Below are 19,389 nucleotides of genomic sequence, written 5' to 3' on the forward strand. Positions count from 1 at the left end.
TAATATTTTATAATTTAATTTAATTAATAAAACGACTTTTACATAAAAAACATCATAATTATTATTAATTTGTTCAAGCCGTTTGAACCAAATGACGTAATTAATCACTGGACTCTGGTTATGCAAAAACGTGCAAACTACGGTTACTGTAGACTCTACTAATGTGTCAAAACAACACATCAGTGATTGACTATGCCTGCCCCCCGGCTGCTGGCGTTAGTCGCCAGCTTAGCTTGGACACGTGTACCTCGTTAAATGCAGACCCTTTATTTGTGCGGTACAAGTTATCAGAGATTTCATGGTATTTTTTATTGGATGATTTATGATTAATAATTAATAATAATTAAAGGTTTTGTAATGTCACTTGTTCATATAGGAAGAAAAGCAAATTGTTTAGGTATCTTTATAAAAATATAAGAAGGTAAGTATACAATTTAATTTTTCTCCAGTCATAGGTAATGAGTGGCCGTGTTCGCCACGCTCGAAAGACTTTTTAGTTTTATAATAACGAAAAACTCTTATAGGAATGTATGAAACTGGCCATGGTATGAAGAAGGTAAGGTATGAAGAAACTACTATATAACTATACAGGGTTACTTGTAAAACACCAGCAACCTCGCAGGACAAGATAGCTAACATCATAACTCATAAGTAACAACATTTTGTTCTACGACTTTTGGCATAACGCAATAAATTATTTTTAAATGATTTTTTAAACTTTTATTGTACTCTCCTAACATTTGTAAGTCTATGTTCTATTCATTATCGGATGGACGAAGCGACGCCCCTTCCCCCTCTCGTTCGCTTTTTGTTTACGTAATTTTTGGGAGGCGTAGAGTTTATAATTAAATATTCAAACGGAAAATTAAATGAATATTTATTTTTGTATGAAAATAAAATCTAACAAATTATCAAAAGTCGTAGAACAAATGTTGTTACTTATGATGTTAGCTATCTTGTCCTGCGAGGTTGCCGGTGTTTTACAAGTAACCCTGTATAGTCTATTCTTAATTTGTACTTGTATTAGTGCACAATAGAATTTTTGATTTTGATCAAACACTGCTTCACCATTCATATGTTAATAAAATACTAATAATAAAACGCTACCGCTCATGACCTGCAGTATCAGGGACCAAATACTTGTTACAATTGAATATTTTCAATAGCAGTTTAACCTGTTTAAAAAACTCTATAAAATAATAAAAATACTACATGAAAATGAAGTTTTAACAATTCAAGTATATTTACTAGATTTTGTGTTTGTAATACGAAATAATGACGAATACACATTTGCTTAAAAACGTTAACACGATTATATAATCTTAAGACATATTCACTCCAGAATCCACAAAATACACACAAACAACAAAAACTCATGTACCCCAAATGGTGAAACTCATTGCTCTTCATTAGGGTAGTTCTGTGGAAACGTCGGTGCCCTTAGCCCTTCCGTCAATTACACTCTCATCAATAATTATTCAGCAGCCAACATCTGGTTTTAATGGCCGTGATGTAGGGTGGTTCATGTAAAAAATAAAATTAAAATAATATGTTTTTGGGACATCATCCTGTTTATTTCATCCCCCAAACTAGGCTTAATGTGTCAGCAATTCTTTTGAAATAGTAAATTGTACTCAATATAAAAAAATAAATAAAATAAAGTTGATCTTCAATTAAGAAGATAAAGTATGAAAATCGGCCAAAGCTCACCTTTCTGCTGTCGAATGCTTAATAATTTACAAACAAGCAGATAGATATAGGTATAATTTTTCTAAACGAGGGAATTCTCAACCCACAAGCAAGAGGCCGTTGCATAAAGAAAAATGTAAAATATACTTAAAACAAAAGCCCTTTACAATCTGCATTCCCTAAGCATTTTAATCATTAATATCGATTCCTTTTGAAGCAAGTTATATAGGGATTTTCAAAGCACTTCTGTGAGTGACTGTACACTATATTTTATCTGTGCGGGACGCCTGTCAAAGCCATTGTCTGATTTTTCTACTCGTTTATCCGTTTGTTGGTTGGAAATATTTTTTATTCCTGTATTGAGGCGGTATAATTACTTAAATATTGTTTTATGGACATTGTTTTAATAAAGGATCATGTAACAATTTTACGAGTAAAATGAATATGATATTTACCTTCATATTCAAGAAAAAGCGTCTCTACATTTGCAATTGATTTCCAATATAGAGTGTAGAACCGAGGAGACCTTGGTTCGTTACCCGGTGGAGACGAAGAAAAAAAAATGTTTCGGTCTGGCAGGACACAAAAGGCTCATCACCTACTGGTCCATAAAAGAAAATCGATTAGTGAAACAGATATATGCCCCTTATTATTTACTAGGGGACACGGGACTTCACTTTTATTAAATTAACTAGCGGTCCGCCCCGGCTTCGCCCGTGGTACATGTTTACGTTTTCTCTACATAAGAACCATCCTCGTACTTCAAGGAATATAATAAAAAAAGAATTATCGAAATCGGTTCAGCCGTTCTCGAGTTATGCGCTTACCAACACATTTTGCGATTCATATTTATATATAAGACTAGCTTCCGCCCACGACTTTGTACGTGCATCCCCGTTTTTCCCCGTTCCCGCAAGAATCTCGGGAAATCCTTTCTTAGCGGATGCCTACGTCCTAACATCTACCTGCAAGCCAAATTTCAGCCCGATACGTCCAGTGGTTTGGGCTGTGCGTTGATAGATCACTATATCAGTCACCTTTGAGTTTTATATATACAGGGTGTCCCAAAACTCAACGTCAAGCCAAAACAGGGCGATAGGATTGATTGTAACCATCATGAGAAAAATCTGAAAAAAAATCTATTCCATGCAGTTTGAAAAATATGGGCATTTAAGAAAAACCTAAAAATTTGGTCAACCTGTAACTATTTTTCGGTTATTTTGGTTAATTTTTATTATTTTTGTTCATTTAAACTTTGGAACCGTAACCCTAAATAACATTTCTAGAACCACAGTCAAAAATAATGACACAATTGCCCCAAGTTTCCTTGAATTGAAGACTATTTGTTAAACTATGAATTTAAAATTTTCAAAATTTGTCGACTTTGACGGCCCCTCCTTTAAAAAAAATGTACTAGAGTATCTTGGCAAGTGCCATTAAAAGTTGGCGCATTTAATCAGGATTGTAAAAAAGTACAATACTTGTTAGTTTCATACTAAAAAAAATGAATGAAAAAATAAAAACCTCAAGTAACCCGATTTTTGCTAACCCATTTTATTCAGTTAAAATGTTTTTTATTCGCACAAACTCTTGGTAGGTTCTTAGTTTTACGGCAAAATGATAAGAGAGATGGATAGTGGACATGTTTGCCATGAGTGAGCGAGACAGATAGTGACGCCACTTTTACCAAAGTCAACAAAAGTAAGTAAAATTAAAAAAATAATTAAAAATCTTGACCTAGTTTACTTTAGGTTTATTGAAATAAAAGTCAGATAGGGAAATAACATTTTTTATTACAATAAATGTTCAAATTGTTTACCATCAGCCTCAATACACGCCCTACATCTTCTTAAAAAAGATTTACTTATTAGCCGGGCATATCCTCGAGAGTTGGTGTCCTCAGCAGCTTGAGAAATTCGTTCACGCAGCTCGGCTACTCGCTCAATGGGCTTTGAATAAACTTTTTCTTGGAGAACGCCCCAATAAAAAAATCCAGGGGATTTAAATCTGGGGAACGGGCTGGCCACGAGATAGTGCCTGAACGTCCAATCCACCTTCCCGGATATTCCTGGTCAAGGAAATCTCTTACTTGCACTAAACACGATCGGAACGAAACGGCGTCACTATCTGTCTCGCTCACTCATGGCAAACATGTCCACTATCCATCTCTCTCATCATTTTGCCGTAAAACTAAGAACCTACAAAGAGTTTGTGCGAATGAAAAACATTTTAACTAAATAAAATGGGTTAGCAAAAATCGGGTTACTTGAGGTTTTTATTTTTTCATTCATTTTTTTTAGTATGAAACTAACAAGTATTGTACTATTTTACAATCCTGATTAAATGCGCCAACTTTTAATGGCACTTGCCAAGATACTCTAGTACATTTTTTTTAAAGGAGGGGCCGTCAAAGTCGACAAATTTTGAAAATTTTAAATTCATAGTTTAACAAATAGTCTTCAATTCAAGGAAACTTGGGGCAATTGTGTCATTATTTTTGACTGTGGTTCTAGAAATGTTATTTAGGGTTACGGTTCCAAAGTTTAAATGAACAAAAATAATAAAAATTAACCAAAATAACCGAAAAATAGTTACAGGTTGACCAAATTTTTAGGTTTTTCTTAAATGCCCATATTTTTCAAACTGCATGGAATAGATTTTTTTTCAGATTTTTCTCATGATGGTTACAATCAATCCTATCGCCCTGTTTTGGCTTGACGTTGAGTTTTGGGACACCCTGTATATAGATAAACATCTTATAACGCAAGTTCTTTCCGAGTAATCAAGGTAAAATTTTATAAATAACTGACGTATTAATCGCTGGAAGGAACACACTCTCATATTATCAGATTCTATTGCTATAATTACATGAACAAAAAACAATAAGGCCAAGTAATTATAATTGTTTGTACGAAATTCAAGGTTTATGATAAATCTTTTAACGTAATGAAATAATGTGAGTACTGAGTAATATAGTGTGAAAGTTAATATGTTTGTTCATAATTTAACACGAAACATGAAGGGATTTAGATAATAAAATAATATACAATATAATATGGGATACTTTAAAATTTGAATAAACTAGCAATGACGCGCGGATTCATTCGCGTTCGAACCCGTTGGTTAAACAAGTATTTCTTTAGCTTATGTGTAATTATGATACTAATCCATAGACCATAAGCTAAATCACTGCGAAGTATTATCAAAATCTGTTCTGTGGTTTCCTCGTGAAACATACACACATCCATCCTCACAAACATTCACATATTTTATAATAATAGCAGGATAGGGTTAATGAAACGATAAAACATATACCAAATATATACGAATAAAACCGCTCTAGCATTATTATATTAGTACAGATACGATCTTAAAACAAAAACAAGTATTTTAAAGTAAAAACAAGCTACTGTATGGACTCAACTTTACAGTTAATTACTAAATAAAGTCAAAGGTTTATAAAAATGGTCTGTATCTATTAGTTCTAATTAATTGCTCCTTGCTATATACGAACAGATCTCAAAGCAAACCGCCAATACTTATTATAGCTTTATTATATTTTATGTGTTTGTCCGAGTTGTCAATGAATACTCGGAACCATTCAACATTCCGCGGCGCGTGCGTTGACTCGATCAATTTATATGCTACTGGCGTTTAGTTGTGTAAACGAGCGGGTGAAACGCCGCGTTTGTTTGTTTATTTATGTTTTTAAGGTATGTAATGTAAGTTAAAATATAATAGTTTAGCTAAACGCTGGTTTAAAACAAATAAAATTACGAGTGAAACCGAAGAGAACAACTTGATGATTATTGAGTAGTAACTAGTAACTGTAGTAGCTGTCAGTAAAAACTTTCTTGAAGACGTTTTCCTATAATTTCATAAAAACAATAATATAATTTACTAAATGTTAAAAAACCAAATACATACTACAACAAGTTAAAAAGAAATGTACTTACGAATTTCTTAACTAAAGTCATATTTTTCTCTCGATTGACGTTCAAAAACGCCCGTCCATCCGAATTAAGACGCAACTCGCGTGTGATTTACACTGAATGTTGAGATTCTTTTGTTTAGCGAATTTCCTACTAACATATTTCCATTGAAAGATGAATTGTGCGGTGTTAATTTTTATACATCCGGTGACCGATGGTTCCCTTAATGCTTTGGACGGGATGTGAGAGGAATTTTTGAGAATAATATTGGTATAAATTTTTAAAATGTTCTAAAAATATTATTTTTATTTATTAGAGTTGAGACTACTGTATTATTTTAATTAATCGAGTCAAAGGTTTAAAATATACTCAGCTATATCTATACTATAATGAAGTTAATAGATCCTATGTTTATTGAATTCTTTACCTTCTTAAATTATTAAGGCTTGAATCACAATATTTTAATATAAGGATTTCATTTGAAATATTAATACAAAATTTATACAGGGTGTCCAGCAGCAGATTTCAATGTTTGAACGCTTCTAGTTTTAAAACGCGACGTGCGAGGGGGACGCGGGGGGTGTCATTCAGCGCGTGAGTTCTGCGGATTTTTTAGTCGCCACTCGCCATGGAGCAGTGGAGCGGAGAGCATCGCGCTTATGCTATTGAGGCATACTTTTCGGGTGATTTCGTTGGCAAAAACACGCCGTCGGTTTAATAACCATTATCAAATTCATCGTTTAAGAGATGGACCTTCGATAAATTTGATACAGTCGTGGCTAGCAAGGTTTAGGGCTACAGGTTCAGTCATTAATAACCCTAGGCCGGGACCAGCACCATCAGTATCCACGATAGAAAACATTAAACTTGTTATGAATTCTGTAATTGAAAATCCTCGTTTATCACTTCGCACACATTCGTCGATATTGGGAATTCCTAAATCGTTTTTCAGGTCATTATGTGAAAAAAGGTTAAGCTCCATCCATACTAAATTCAGATTATTCAAGATTTGCTACGGCTCATACTGCTAATGTGTCAATGAATTCAGTGCGGCAGTTATTTCCTGAAAATCACATATCCCGAAACGACACCATCCCGTGGCCACCCAGGTCATCAGACCTAAGTCCATGTGACTTTTTCTTGTAGGGCTATCTAAAAACTGTGGTTTACCAATCAAATCCAACAACCATAAGACAACTGAAGGAAAATATCCGGGCTGAAATAAACAGAATTCCCAGTTCCCTTTGCAAACAAGTTTTTCTCAACATGCGGAATAGATTGAGGAGTGTGTGAGAGTAAAAGGGCGGCATTTGGAAAATGTAATTTTCAGGAGATAAAATCCGCACTCGTCTTCTTTTGACTTTAATAAAAATATTTTGTTTAGAAATAATACTTCTTTTTTTACAAGCCCTCAAACATTGAAATCTGCCACTGGACACCCTGTATTAATTCGACTGACTAGTCCCTTATATATTTTCCGTATATTAGTCAGATATTTGTTATCAAATAAGTGTAACTGGTGAAGGTTTCATAGAACAATAAAATTTGAAGTTTAAATGTAATTCACCTTGTATGTAATAGATAGACATTCGAAATATGAATAATAAATATTCAGGAAGTACGTAAAACTTTAATTTATATAACCTTGTGTGAATATTAAACGTAATAATTTAAGTCGTAACAAGTAAGTGTAACATTCAACAAAAAAATACCCAACCAATGAGATATTTCCAGAAGCTGTTAATCATTATGAGAAAATTCTACTTAAATAAAACATACGCAATATAAAGCCGGCTACTCAACTACCTGCCGCAGGGGCAATATTGGAACTATCTCGGTTGCACGGCGGTCGGAGCAAATTCAGCTGTTCTGTAAATTGCCCCTGCTTGCCCATGTACACATCACAATTAAGGAGCCAATTAAAGGTGCAATTCCAATATTGCCCCTGCTGCAGGTAGATGAGCAGCCGGTTTAAGTAAGATTCATTCTAATTGGCTTTTTTGGCTAGATAATTTATTAACCATGTTAGTGTCAAAAAGCAGATGCAGAATGCATGCTAGAATAGCATGGTGAAATATTTGTACTAAGGTAAAGTAGTATTTCTGCTGTGGTACATTTTGATGAAAAACGACCCAATTGCGCACTTATTCTTGCTCTGAATGAAATATGTATATTATGTTACATATAATGCATATGCAGGAAGGAGAAGCAAAAGATAGTTATAAGTGCCTTTTGGTGCAAGGCTTTTCCAGCAATGCCCATTTCCTGCTGCAAATAATATGTAAACGTACGTATAATTTAAAAAGAAAAATATGTTAAAACATAATAATTTATTTCAAAATAAAGTATTCCTATCGACTGATCTAGGAGCCATTCCTAGGATATTTTATTTTATACAGACAGACGATCAATTTCTTTTCCTATTATTTCAAATATTTATAAATTTTGTATCATGTATTATAAAAACAGTATATGAAAAGATGCAGTCCTTTTTGCGTCATAAGTTGACAGTTTTATATGTTTTTTTATTATTTTAATAAATAATACTGACACAAGGATAAGGTCAATGAAAGTTAAGAATTTCAAGTTTCAGCGTAAATTCCCAATTACGAAATCCAGTTTTTTCTTCGAATCCTTTACTATTTTATCAATATGCTAATGAGCAATTTAAATAATAAATATATTCTTACAGCATTAAAACGATTAATTCAAACCGAATGTTTGTATGTCTGTATGAAAAACCAACAATTTAACCTTCATTTTTAATGAACCAAATAACACAATTTCTATAAAAAAAATATTACAATACGATACGGGCTCTATGCAGGTTAAATTTTCTAGAATTTTCCACAAGTAAAATGCATAATGCGTGCATTATCCTTTACATGATTATATAATGTATATTAATTAATAATTGCCTAAAATATTATGTTGTCATTGTTTTCAATTTTTTAACAATACAAAATAATGTAAAAATTTTGTGAATAATCGTTATGAATTGTGATATATTTTTAATATTAATCTAAGAATTAATACGAATTAAATAAATAAATACAATTTTACTTCAGACATGGTGTTCTTCTTTTGAAAATTTCTGAAAAATAAAATTATTCCTATTTTTTCCCAATAATACGCGGACAAAGTCAGCATCCACAGCTAGTATACCTAAGTCATGGACCTTTCTGTTTATTACAATTCTCACAGCTGTAACTACAAATTAATAAAAACGAGTATCGTGTTATATTATACAGATTTTTCGTTGGTCTCCATTTAATTTGCCGCCGCGTGGCGTAACGAACACTACAAATGTTTGTAAAAAATAAATAATTAAATAAATAAAAAATAAAATGTTTTTTGTGTTAATATTTGGACTTCTTATATGTGGATATAGTGCTGTTCCTAATTATTATGAAACGTATTCGGGAAAGCCGATTTCGGAGGAGGAATATAAACAACATGTGAAAAGGAATACTTCGTTGTAAGTTTATATTTACCTAACTAATTAAATAAAACAATAATTATGTCTTAAAAATAATTTAATGTTATTCAGCTAATATGGAGGCTTTTAGGATTTTTTACGCATTCAAAATAAAATGATCATTGAAAATGTAATTATAATTTGCTGTTTATTTGTTGATGAATAATAACAACGGATGAATGGATTAGGACAAAATTTTACACAAAGATTAAATTAGCTCTATGTTAAAATTAATTAAAAATAAACATAAAAATGATGCTTACAGTATTTTTTTAAATGTTTTTATATGTCAATCAAGTATAATCCAATTTAACCAACACGAAGTATGGATATTTCACTTATCGATTTTATTAACAGGTAATAAATCAGTTCCTAGTATATTGACATACACACACAAGCATTGATTATACAAATATATCGTGTTATTTTAAAAAACATTTGATTTACGAGTGTATTACCTATTATTAATAAAATATTAATGTACTACCTATGTTATATTTTCTTTTTTACACGAGTATAGAGAAACCTGCACATTAGCAACTCAACGGATTTAACAATAATAATTATAGGCTAATAATAAATAATATTATATTTATTAACTAGCTTTCCGCCTGCGGCTTCGCCCGCGTTTTCAAAAAAAAACCCGCATAGTTCCCGTTCCCGTGGGATTTCCGGGATAAAACCTAGCCTATGTCACTCAGAAATGATGTAGCTTTCCAACAGTGAAAGAATTTTTCAAATCTGCCAAGTAGTTTCGGAGCCTATTCAATTCATACAAACAAACAAACAAACAAAAAATCAAACCTTTCCTCTTTATAATATTTGTATAGATTAAGTTTATTGACTTTTTTTCTATGAAACAGTTATCATATCGGTCAAGCAGTTTTCGAATGTACTTATCTTAATTCTTATGTAAATATGCAAAAAATGATTCGTTCAGTGTATAGGTACATATACATAGTTCGGTAACATTCAACTATTGTACATGATAAAATAATTATGATTTTCGGATATTTCAAGTGTCAACCCACACTTAGCCAGTGTGATAGAGTGATTTATATTATGTGTAAGTATAGCATGTAACAATTCCCACTAAAGACCCTCAAGTAACCTTGAAAAATCCCCACGTAATATAAAACCTTTTGCGTATTTACAAAACATGATAATTAAATAATAATACAGCATTAAATTAAACCTTAAATTATATTCATAAATATGTTTTAAAGATAGTTATTATAATTAGTTTTTGTTATCACGCAATTTACATATTTTATAACCTGCCTCGGTCATTGGTCTTAGTATTGGATGAAATAACTTTTTTTTCTTAAATATCTCTTGATCAGTTACTGATTTTATGAGGCTGGGAACGAGACAGTTTTTATCAAGTTTATTTATTTAATTGGATGAGATTTAGACTTTAATACACGTTGATCAAATATACTTTTATTATTTTATTTTGCACTTTATTCTGCGCATATCTTTATTATTTTCTTTTATACAAACTTTGTCCTGACTATAATAACGAAGACAAAGAAAGGATAATGCAAAGTGTAAACTATATTAGCTACATTTTTATTTCAATTGAATTTATCAAAAGTGTAATTGCAATATTAATTGTAATATCAGTAGACAATCGACTATAGAAACTTATGTAGGTAATAATATGTATTTTCATGCAAAAGATGATCTATGAAATTTGGTCGTTGAATTATCTAGGTGCAGGTAATTTATTAGGTATCTTACCTGTAAGTTAAATAATAATTGCTTGAAACTAGATTCTAGAGATTTTTATAAGCAAGGTCGGGGCAAGAAGTCAATGCAATGTTAAAAATGAAAGCATTTTTACAATACTTAACTAGTTATTTATTATAGCCATGGTCAGAAAATGGTGTTCAGAAATGTAAATATTTTCTACTATAAAATATTTGTTTCAAATGTCGATTTTATCTGGAAACCTCTGTTAAAATTTTTATACAATGACATATTATAATTATTAATTTGTATAAATATACAAATAAATAAATATGTTTTTTTTAATTAGTTGGTGCACCAACGAGATCCTACCATGCAGTCCCTTGGAAGGAAGGCGTATAGATGGCTCCTGCAACAACCTGAAGTATTTCACTATGGGGGCACCACACACCCCATTCTATCGAATGCTACCCCCTGTTTTTAGCGATGGTATGCTTATTGCTTAGTTTCAAGTGTTAATAGTTTATCCTGATATTACCAATGATATTGTGAGTAAAAAGGTGTAGATAGGTTACCAACACAACATTCAGTCAAAAACGACACACTATTGCACACACGAATGGCAAGATTCAACTATTGTGAACGAAAAAGCGACAACTCCAGTAAAATGTGGCTGATTAGATATATTTCGACGTGCTAATAACCTACACTTTTTACTTATAATGGTCCTTTTTAATTACTTTTTTTTTGTATAAAAACAAATACTATTAATACATTTGTACAACTGTAATGCACGTGGACGATGCTGTTTTTCTGAAAATGATTTACGAGCTGTGTTTCACGCGTTAAGATTGATGAAATTTACACTTCAATTTATTATTTATAGTTATTATTTAAATTTAATTAATATAAATGTAAATAACGATAACAAGCGTAGCTTATCTACTCATTTATAATATTTGTTATTTTTGCATTTAATGCAATTAATCATTATTTGGAAAATTTTGAAGAATTAAATAAAAATAAATATTACAATCACGATCCAAACACAAAATCTCGAACACGCGTACTTCGCTAAATTTCAAATAAAAATTAGGTTAATCATATTTAGGAACTGTTTGGACTCTAGCGAAAGACGCGATTTCGATTCCGCCTCGTAATTGTTTTTTTTTCTATTCTTAAAAATAGTATAATTTTAAATGCTATAAAACTTAAATTAAAATTTATTCATTTCTTGTCAGGATATGAACCAAAAACAACAAAGAGTGGAGACGCCATGCCCCTCGCTCGTGCTGTAAGAACTAACATGCTGGCAGAGGGCCGGGTACCAGACCTGCAGCTGACCCAGATGTTCGCACACTTCCTCGTCTTCTTTACTGGTGATTTCGTCTCTTTGCATGATACTGGTAAGCATTTTAAGAGGATTTTATAACATAGAGTTTCATTCTTTATCCGAACCGCGAGGGACTGCTTCCTGAATCTGTATTCCCCGACGAGTACAATATGGGGTTCTTCAAGCGTAGAGTGAACAGGTACCTTCAAGGGAAGCGCGTATCATCTTAGACCACATCTCAGCTTAACATCAGGCGAGATTGGGGTCAAGCGCTTTCCTATTCCCAATAAAAAAAAACGTCTTACGGCTAAAAATATATATCTCGAGAAAGATAACGCGATTTACTAAGATCATATTTTGTGATATTATGCTTTGTATCTTATATCTCAATTTCTCCTTTAAATTTTTTCGTAGGTATCATTATATTCATTATATTTTTATGTAAGGAACATCACTGACCTTTAACTAATTGTTTTCATACGAGTTCTTGTATTTGTTTTTGTTCTTGTTAATTAAAACTTAAAAGGTGCTTTGATTATTCTCAGATAACATTATCTGCATAAATTAAATCGTTATTTATTTAATAACAAATAAAACTGAATAACCTTATTTTTTTCATTACCTTGCCATTAATCTTGTTTTATCAACAAGAAAAGTTTGATTTAAATGCCTGTTTTTAAATTGGGTCAAAGTCTAGTCTAAAGTCGATAGCGTATATAAAAAAAGAGTGTGTGTACTTATGTACACGCGTTAGAAGTTATACTTCTTTGGCGTATGGAAAATACTAGAATATACAACTTGAACATAGTTATTAATTTTCATACCACCTAGAACTAGCTTCATGCTGTTAAATTTAGGTGTCGGTGTGCGCGCGCATCGTAAAAATTCACTCTCATCATTTTTCTCCATCGCGCCAAAAGAAGTATAACTTCAAAAATACAAGTATAGAAACGTGAAGCTAATAAAAGCGTGTTAAAAATAAAACAACATATTTAAAGTCAATAAATCGTTCCAGTAAACTACATTGTCTGGAAGCCGTACTGCTGCTTAGAGAAAGGCAAGCAAGATCCCGACTGTGTTCCAAATTACATCCCCAATGATGATCCAGTACATCGGTTCTCGAATGTTCGCTGCTTGAACATGACGAAGCCAGAGTCCTATCAGTCCGTGAAATGTCTGCCCAATAACACACTGCCTGAGAGAGTAAGTAATTACACAGATAATAATACTATACTGTAATAAATAAATAAAATATATAGTAGGTAAATAATGGTACAAGGCTGCAGGCCCAAATGGCGAAACGAACTGGACTCTCATTGCAAGGAATGGATGATGAAAATTGCTCACAAAAGGAAGACGTGGATGGAGGGAAGAGAGGATTATGCCCAGCAGTGGGACAGCCATGGCTGAATAATAAAAAAATAGTTAATAAAATCTATATTTTTACAAAACATTATAACTACTTTACATCACTATTTAGTGACTCTTTTAGTAGAGCTCTATATCTTAAGTTTACTTTTAGTGTTATTATGTGTGGCGGTGTTTTGTGTTTGGATATGATAATAACTGAAGCCCCATGTCGAGGGGGGCACGGGCCACATGCATTATTCATACATCAGTTCCACTGATTAATTTTCTTTAAGGTCAAGTAGGTGATCAGTCTTCTGTGTCCTGCCATACCGAAACATTTTTGTTTCGTATTTACCGGGAATCGAACCCAGGACCAGTCGGTTCTACCACTTTACCAAGGAGGTGATAAAGGTGATAATATGATAAAAGCCATATAATAAACATTCATGATGCCGTATAATTTATTTATTTATGTATTTGGTGCTGCATGCGCTCCGCGGTTTCACCCGCGTGGCTTCGCTCCTGTTGGTCTTAGAGTGATTATTTAATATAGCCTATAGCCTTCCTCGATGAATGAGCTATCTAACACCGAAAGAATTTTTCAAATCGGACCAGTAGTTCCTCAGATTAGCGCGTTCTAACAAACAAACTCTACAGCTTTATAATATTAGTAATTATAGATTTAAATTAGGAATATCACTTTTCAATGTAATTAAAGAAACGTGACATTTTCAATTGTTAAAATAGACAATGCAGTGAAATACCTTTTTATCTCAAACACGACTTCATAAAATAGGTTATAAATTCATCACATAAGTATATACCGGAACTGCAACATTATATCTACGTAATGTATAACATATTATGTATGTACAAATATCATCAAAACCTTCAGATTGTGACCATAGTGATAATGTTTTGGCTAACATTTTTACTTGGTTTCTTCTTAATAAAATACAGAAGATAGGTATATGAAATCGGTATACACCAGCTATGATTGTCTATATCATGTCTGGCTGTTCTTATATTTATTCTATTACTGTGTAAAATATTATGAAGAATCACGATATCGATATTTCAAGCACGAATAGTTGTTTTAATCGTACACAAATTTTCAACACATAGCTGCATAAAACCTTGAGACACTTTCTGAAATTAATCACGTAAAGGAACTTTCGACAAGGTCTTGTTCAAACACAGGTCCTGGATATGAAATTATATGAAGTATTTATTAATTTACAGTAATTACATACAACAATTATGATTACACGTTTTAATTTCAAATAATTGAGCCAATCGGCGAATTCACAGAACAAATAATACAGAATTTGTTATAAGTAGATGTGGTATTTATGGTGATCATTTAAAAGTCATAAACGATTTACTCATTGAATGTTTATTAAACTTATCTCCTGTGCACTAGATATATAGTCTAGATACAACTAATTTATAAATTAACCTACACCTAATTTTCTACTTCAATGTATTTTTCTTAAACACGAGTTAGTGAAGTAAATACCTATAAGATAAATAATTTCATAATAATTATAAATATCTAGTGTTTTCTTGCATGCGGTTCATTTTGCGCGTGTATGTAGAAGTGATAGACTTTAACAAATATCCTCTATTTATTTTATAGATTTCAACATCAACACCAACGTTTGACTTGTCCCACATTTATGGAAACAACATGCGAGCTCTCAACGAAAAGGGAAGGTTGTTTAAAGACGGTCTGCTAAAATTCGAAATTGAGGCGGGAAAAATATGGCCGCCGAGCACGAAAGGTCCTAACCTATGCTATGCGAACCAGAAGCCTCATGAAACGAGATGTCATGATACACGTAAGTTTGTAAACTAGAAAAAAGCTATATTTATGTCAAGGGTGCCTTGAATATTATTGCATATTGTGCGTTGTCTTGTTCTTGGTATGTTTGACAAGACAAGAGTATTTTGTATTGACCACTATTCCATATAAAAATGATGCCACGAAATCTAGATTCGGTCAAGTTATTCTGTGTGGGTTGAGGGTTCAGTATCTAAAAAATGTCCTAGGTTTCATTAAATTACGACTGGTATATTTTAATCTATATTGAACTGAACTTTTGCTTTGGATACGTATTAAATTTGCTTTAAAATATTTTATCCTTCGTAAAACATCTAACTAAACATCTTTGTTATTATTTTAGCCGAAGACGGTCCCAACACGATCCTGGGTATAAACCTGATGTCCATTTGGATCTGGCGTTACCACAACATGATAGCATCAGCTTTGAGCAGCATCAACCCGTGTTGGAACGATGAGAGGCTGTTTTTCACCACCAGGGAGATAGTCATCGCCACAATTATGCAGATATCGTTCTATGAGCTGTTCCCTGCGTTTATGGGTAAGATTATATCTGTCCTACTAATGTTGTAAATGCGAAACTTTGTAAAAATCTATGTACCTATGTTATCCATTTCACAAAAGCGGACGGATTTTGATGATTCTTGGCAACATTGGTAATAAACTAGAAAAAGGAAAACGTTAATATAATAGAAAGTTATGCTAAAATTGTTATTTTTAGGTTATGACAATCTCGTCCACGACGGCGTCCTTTGTCCCGACCTGGGCTTTAGAGATATTTATAATGAGAATCTACCGCCGCAGATTTCTTTAGAATTCCCGTTTGCATGGAGGTGGACGCATACTATCCAAGAGGGAGTTATCAAGTATGTATATTTTATAATAATTTCAAAGAAATAGAATCTTTTACCTTAATTTACTGTTCTAGATTCTTAAAAGTTTATTTAATTGCCAATTACTTTTTTTGTTTTATCTGTTTTTATTTTGTTTGATGTCTGTACTATTCCTTAAATAACATTTTTTATCTTAACTTTTAATTGAATTACGGCCGTAATGTTTTCAACTAAATTACTGAGCTGGAGATTTTTTGTCTAAAAATTATCCAAATTTATATTTTGTTTCTATGAGCTACTTTTTCTCAAATTCGATTTTTTTCTCCTTAAATATTTACTAGAATATGTTTACAGGCTTTACGATGACAAAGGGTACCACTTGAAGGACACAAGATTAACGAACATGACGTTAAGGACTGGTTTCCTGGTGGACAATATAGATGGTATAACTCAGGGTGCTATTCGTCAGGCAAATGCTAAATTTGATTACGTCGTTGATCCTGATGTAAGTACAGAGAACTATTAGAAATTTCTTGGGGTACCTAATATTGAATTGGTAAAACGTAGAGTCTTCTATTAAAATGAATATAATTATTATAAAGAGCTAAGTGCACTATCGCTTGATAGAACTGAGTCTTTCTTGCTTCACGTAAATGTCAGTTATATTTATGTACAACAATAATTAAACCAAGGTATTGATAATAATAATGAATTTTAATAAAATTATCTTAAAAAACATGAAATGTTATCCGTGGTTATATTCATCAGCCAAGGTTCATAGGTAATCGGGTGACTTTTACGACGACGATTTAAACTTATTTTCTCGTTTCGCCATAACTAAACGACATAGCATTATAGCCAGTTACATATACTTTTTTTTTCAGATGGCCGAAGTTGTGCTCGGTCCACACCAACATGCATCAGACGTATTTACAAACGACCTTGCTAAGAACCGTCAGTTCTTATTCCCACCGTATATTAAGTACAGAGAATTCTGTTTCGGCAAATCAGTTAAGAGCTTCAGCGATCTGCTGGAAGCTATCGGTCCTGAGGTAATGTTAAAAAATTGTAGTTAAATATTGTTTCTTTAAATTTCAAAGTATTACAGTCACGGTCAAGTTTCCTTATTTCTTCAGTCTTAACACGCGAAGCAATTATAATATTTACTAGCTTTCCGCCCGCGGCTTCGCCCGCGTTTTCAAAGAAAAACCCGTTCCCGTAGGATTTCCGGGATAAAACCTATCCTATGTCCTTTCTCGGGTATCAAAATATCTCTATACCAAATTTCATGCAAATTGGTTCAGTAGTTTAGGCGTGATTGAGTAACAGACAGACAGACAGAGTTACTTTCGCATGTATAATATTAGTATGGATTTCATAATTTTCAATGAATTAACTGGTATTACACAATACATTTTCTAGCATTGATGCATTAATTGATTGTTGTTTTTTATGCTTTATTATATATAATATTATGTATGATTTAAATTATGTTTACAAGGATTTTGGATTTCGTATGTTTGTTCATATTTTTAAAATCTTCAAATATTTTCAGAGACTAGACTTAATCAGAGAGAAATATAAAGCCGTGGAGGACATTGACCTAATTGTCGGTTTATGGTTAGAAAACTACATCCCTGGAGGTCGTGTACCAAGCACCTTTTATTGCATTATCGTCCAACAATTGCTGAGGTCCATAGCATCAGACAGACATTGGTATGAACGACCGAATAGACCAAATGCTTTTACTATTGGTAAGTAACCCATTGAGCCCCGAACGGCCCGATCGGTCCACGACACAATAGATTTTCTATTGTGTCTCTGATTCCGGGGCCTGAGTTAGTAATACGTGGGATTTCAGTAATTTTGTATGCTATGAAGTTTGTTGAAATATAACAATTAGAAAAAAGATTAAACGTCTGTTCTCATAAATAATCTTATCTTAATACTCTTCTTTCATAAATAATCTTATCTTATTATAAAGGCGAAAGTTTGTAAGGATGTATAGATGTATGGATGTATGGATGTTTGTTACTCTTTCACGTAAAAACTACTGAACCGATTACAATGAAATTTAGCACACATATAGAGGGTAACTTGGATTAACACATAGGATAGGTTTTATCCCGGAAATCCCACGGGAACGGGAACTATGCGGGTTTTCCTTTGAAAACGCGGGCGAAGCCGCGGGCGGAAATCTAGTACCTATATATTTGATCAAATACATTAAATTTGAAATTAGGAATAAAAGTACATTTAACATTTAATAATTCGGGTTCAGGAATTGACGTCGAATTTAAATAATACGTTATTCTTACAATGTATTATACACTTCCCTTGTAAAACTACAATAATATTGTACTTATTTTTATAGATCAATTGCTGGAGATAAGAAAGGCTACAGTATCAGGATTTTTATGCAGTGTAGGAGATTCCATAACAGAAATACAACCACGTGCGTTTTATAGGGCTGGCCCTGGGTGAGTTTTATTTTATTCATTTTATTTATTTTCCTTTGTAATTTTTAACACTATTTACTTAAAATTTCTATTTTATTAGTACCTATTAGAAGTAGAGAGTTATAAATGTATGTATGATGTTTTTTTTCTTACCAAAGTTGTGTTTTATATTTTGTTCTGAAATTTTAATTTTAATTTTACCATCAATTTTTTTAAACGTTCGACTCAAATTGAAAAAAAAATCCAAAATGCAAATAATAATCTTTTTCAGAAATGAAATGGTGAGCTGTAATCAAATTCCCAAGATGAATATTTGGGCGTGGCACGACCCTACGTGTAAAACCAACCCCTATCAATTCAAACAGGCATAAAATATGTAATATCTACTAGTAAAGAGGTTTAGCATTTTTGCTAATCACCTATAAATTACTTTAATAATTAATTATTTAAAAATAGTAATGTCTACAGTATGGATGTGTATTGAATTTATTTTTGAATAAATGAATCCTGTGTTAAATGATAATATTGTGTTGTTTTATTTCCTTGATATCAACTCTTATTTTGTGAATTTATCAAAACGATTACGATAACATTAAAAAATCCATATTAATTTTATTTAAAAACCTTTAATTTCAAGTTCCTACTAGGTATATTGTTAGAAATCGAACAAACATTAAGCGGTTAATACTGGGACATTTTTTTTTATTTTTGAAGTGAAACTTCTTTATCGAGGTTGGAAAAAAATTTAGTGTAACATTTTTTCGTTACGCGTGACATTTT

General features: G+C 32.2%; 1 protein-coding gene across 1 annotated transcript; it reads left to right on the forward strand.

Annotated features, from left to right (window-relative positions):
* The first annotated feature begins 8,881 nt into the window (after positions 1-8,881).
* LOC149484337 (peroxidase-like) lies at positions 8,882-19,134 on the forward strand. Its single transcript, XM_089700456.1, has 12 exons — positions 8,882-9,099; positions 11,141-11,280; positions 12,033-12,197; positions 13,140-13,327; positions 15,114-15,315; positions 15,661-15,858; positions 16,039-16,183; positions 16,505-16,655; positions 17,035-17,202; positions 17,706-17,904; positions 18,525-18,630; positions 18,881-19,134. The coding sequence occupies exons 1-12, from the start codon at positions 8,969-8,971 to the stop codon at positions 18,978-18,980; spliced, it is 1,893 nt and encodes a 630-aa protein (XP_089556582.1). The 5' UTR covers positions 8,882-8,968; the 3' UTR covers positions 18,981-19,134.
* The last annotated feature ends 255 nt before the right edge of the window (positions 19,135-19,389 follow it).

The sequence above is a fragment of the Colias philodice genome, chromosome 11, assembly GCF_061535455.1.
Source record: "Colias philodice isolate Cphi_HAF_F1 chromosome 11, ilColPhil1 Martin Lab GWU primary, whole genome shotgun sequence".
In the NCBI taxonomy this organism is placed as follows: Eukaryota; Metazoa; Arthropoda; class Insecta; order Lepidoptera; family Pieridae; genus Colias; species Colias philodice.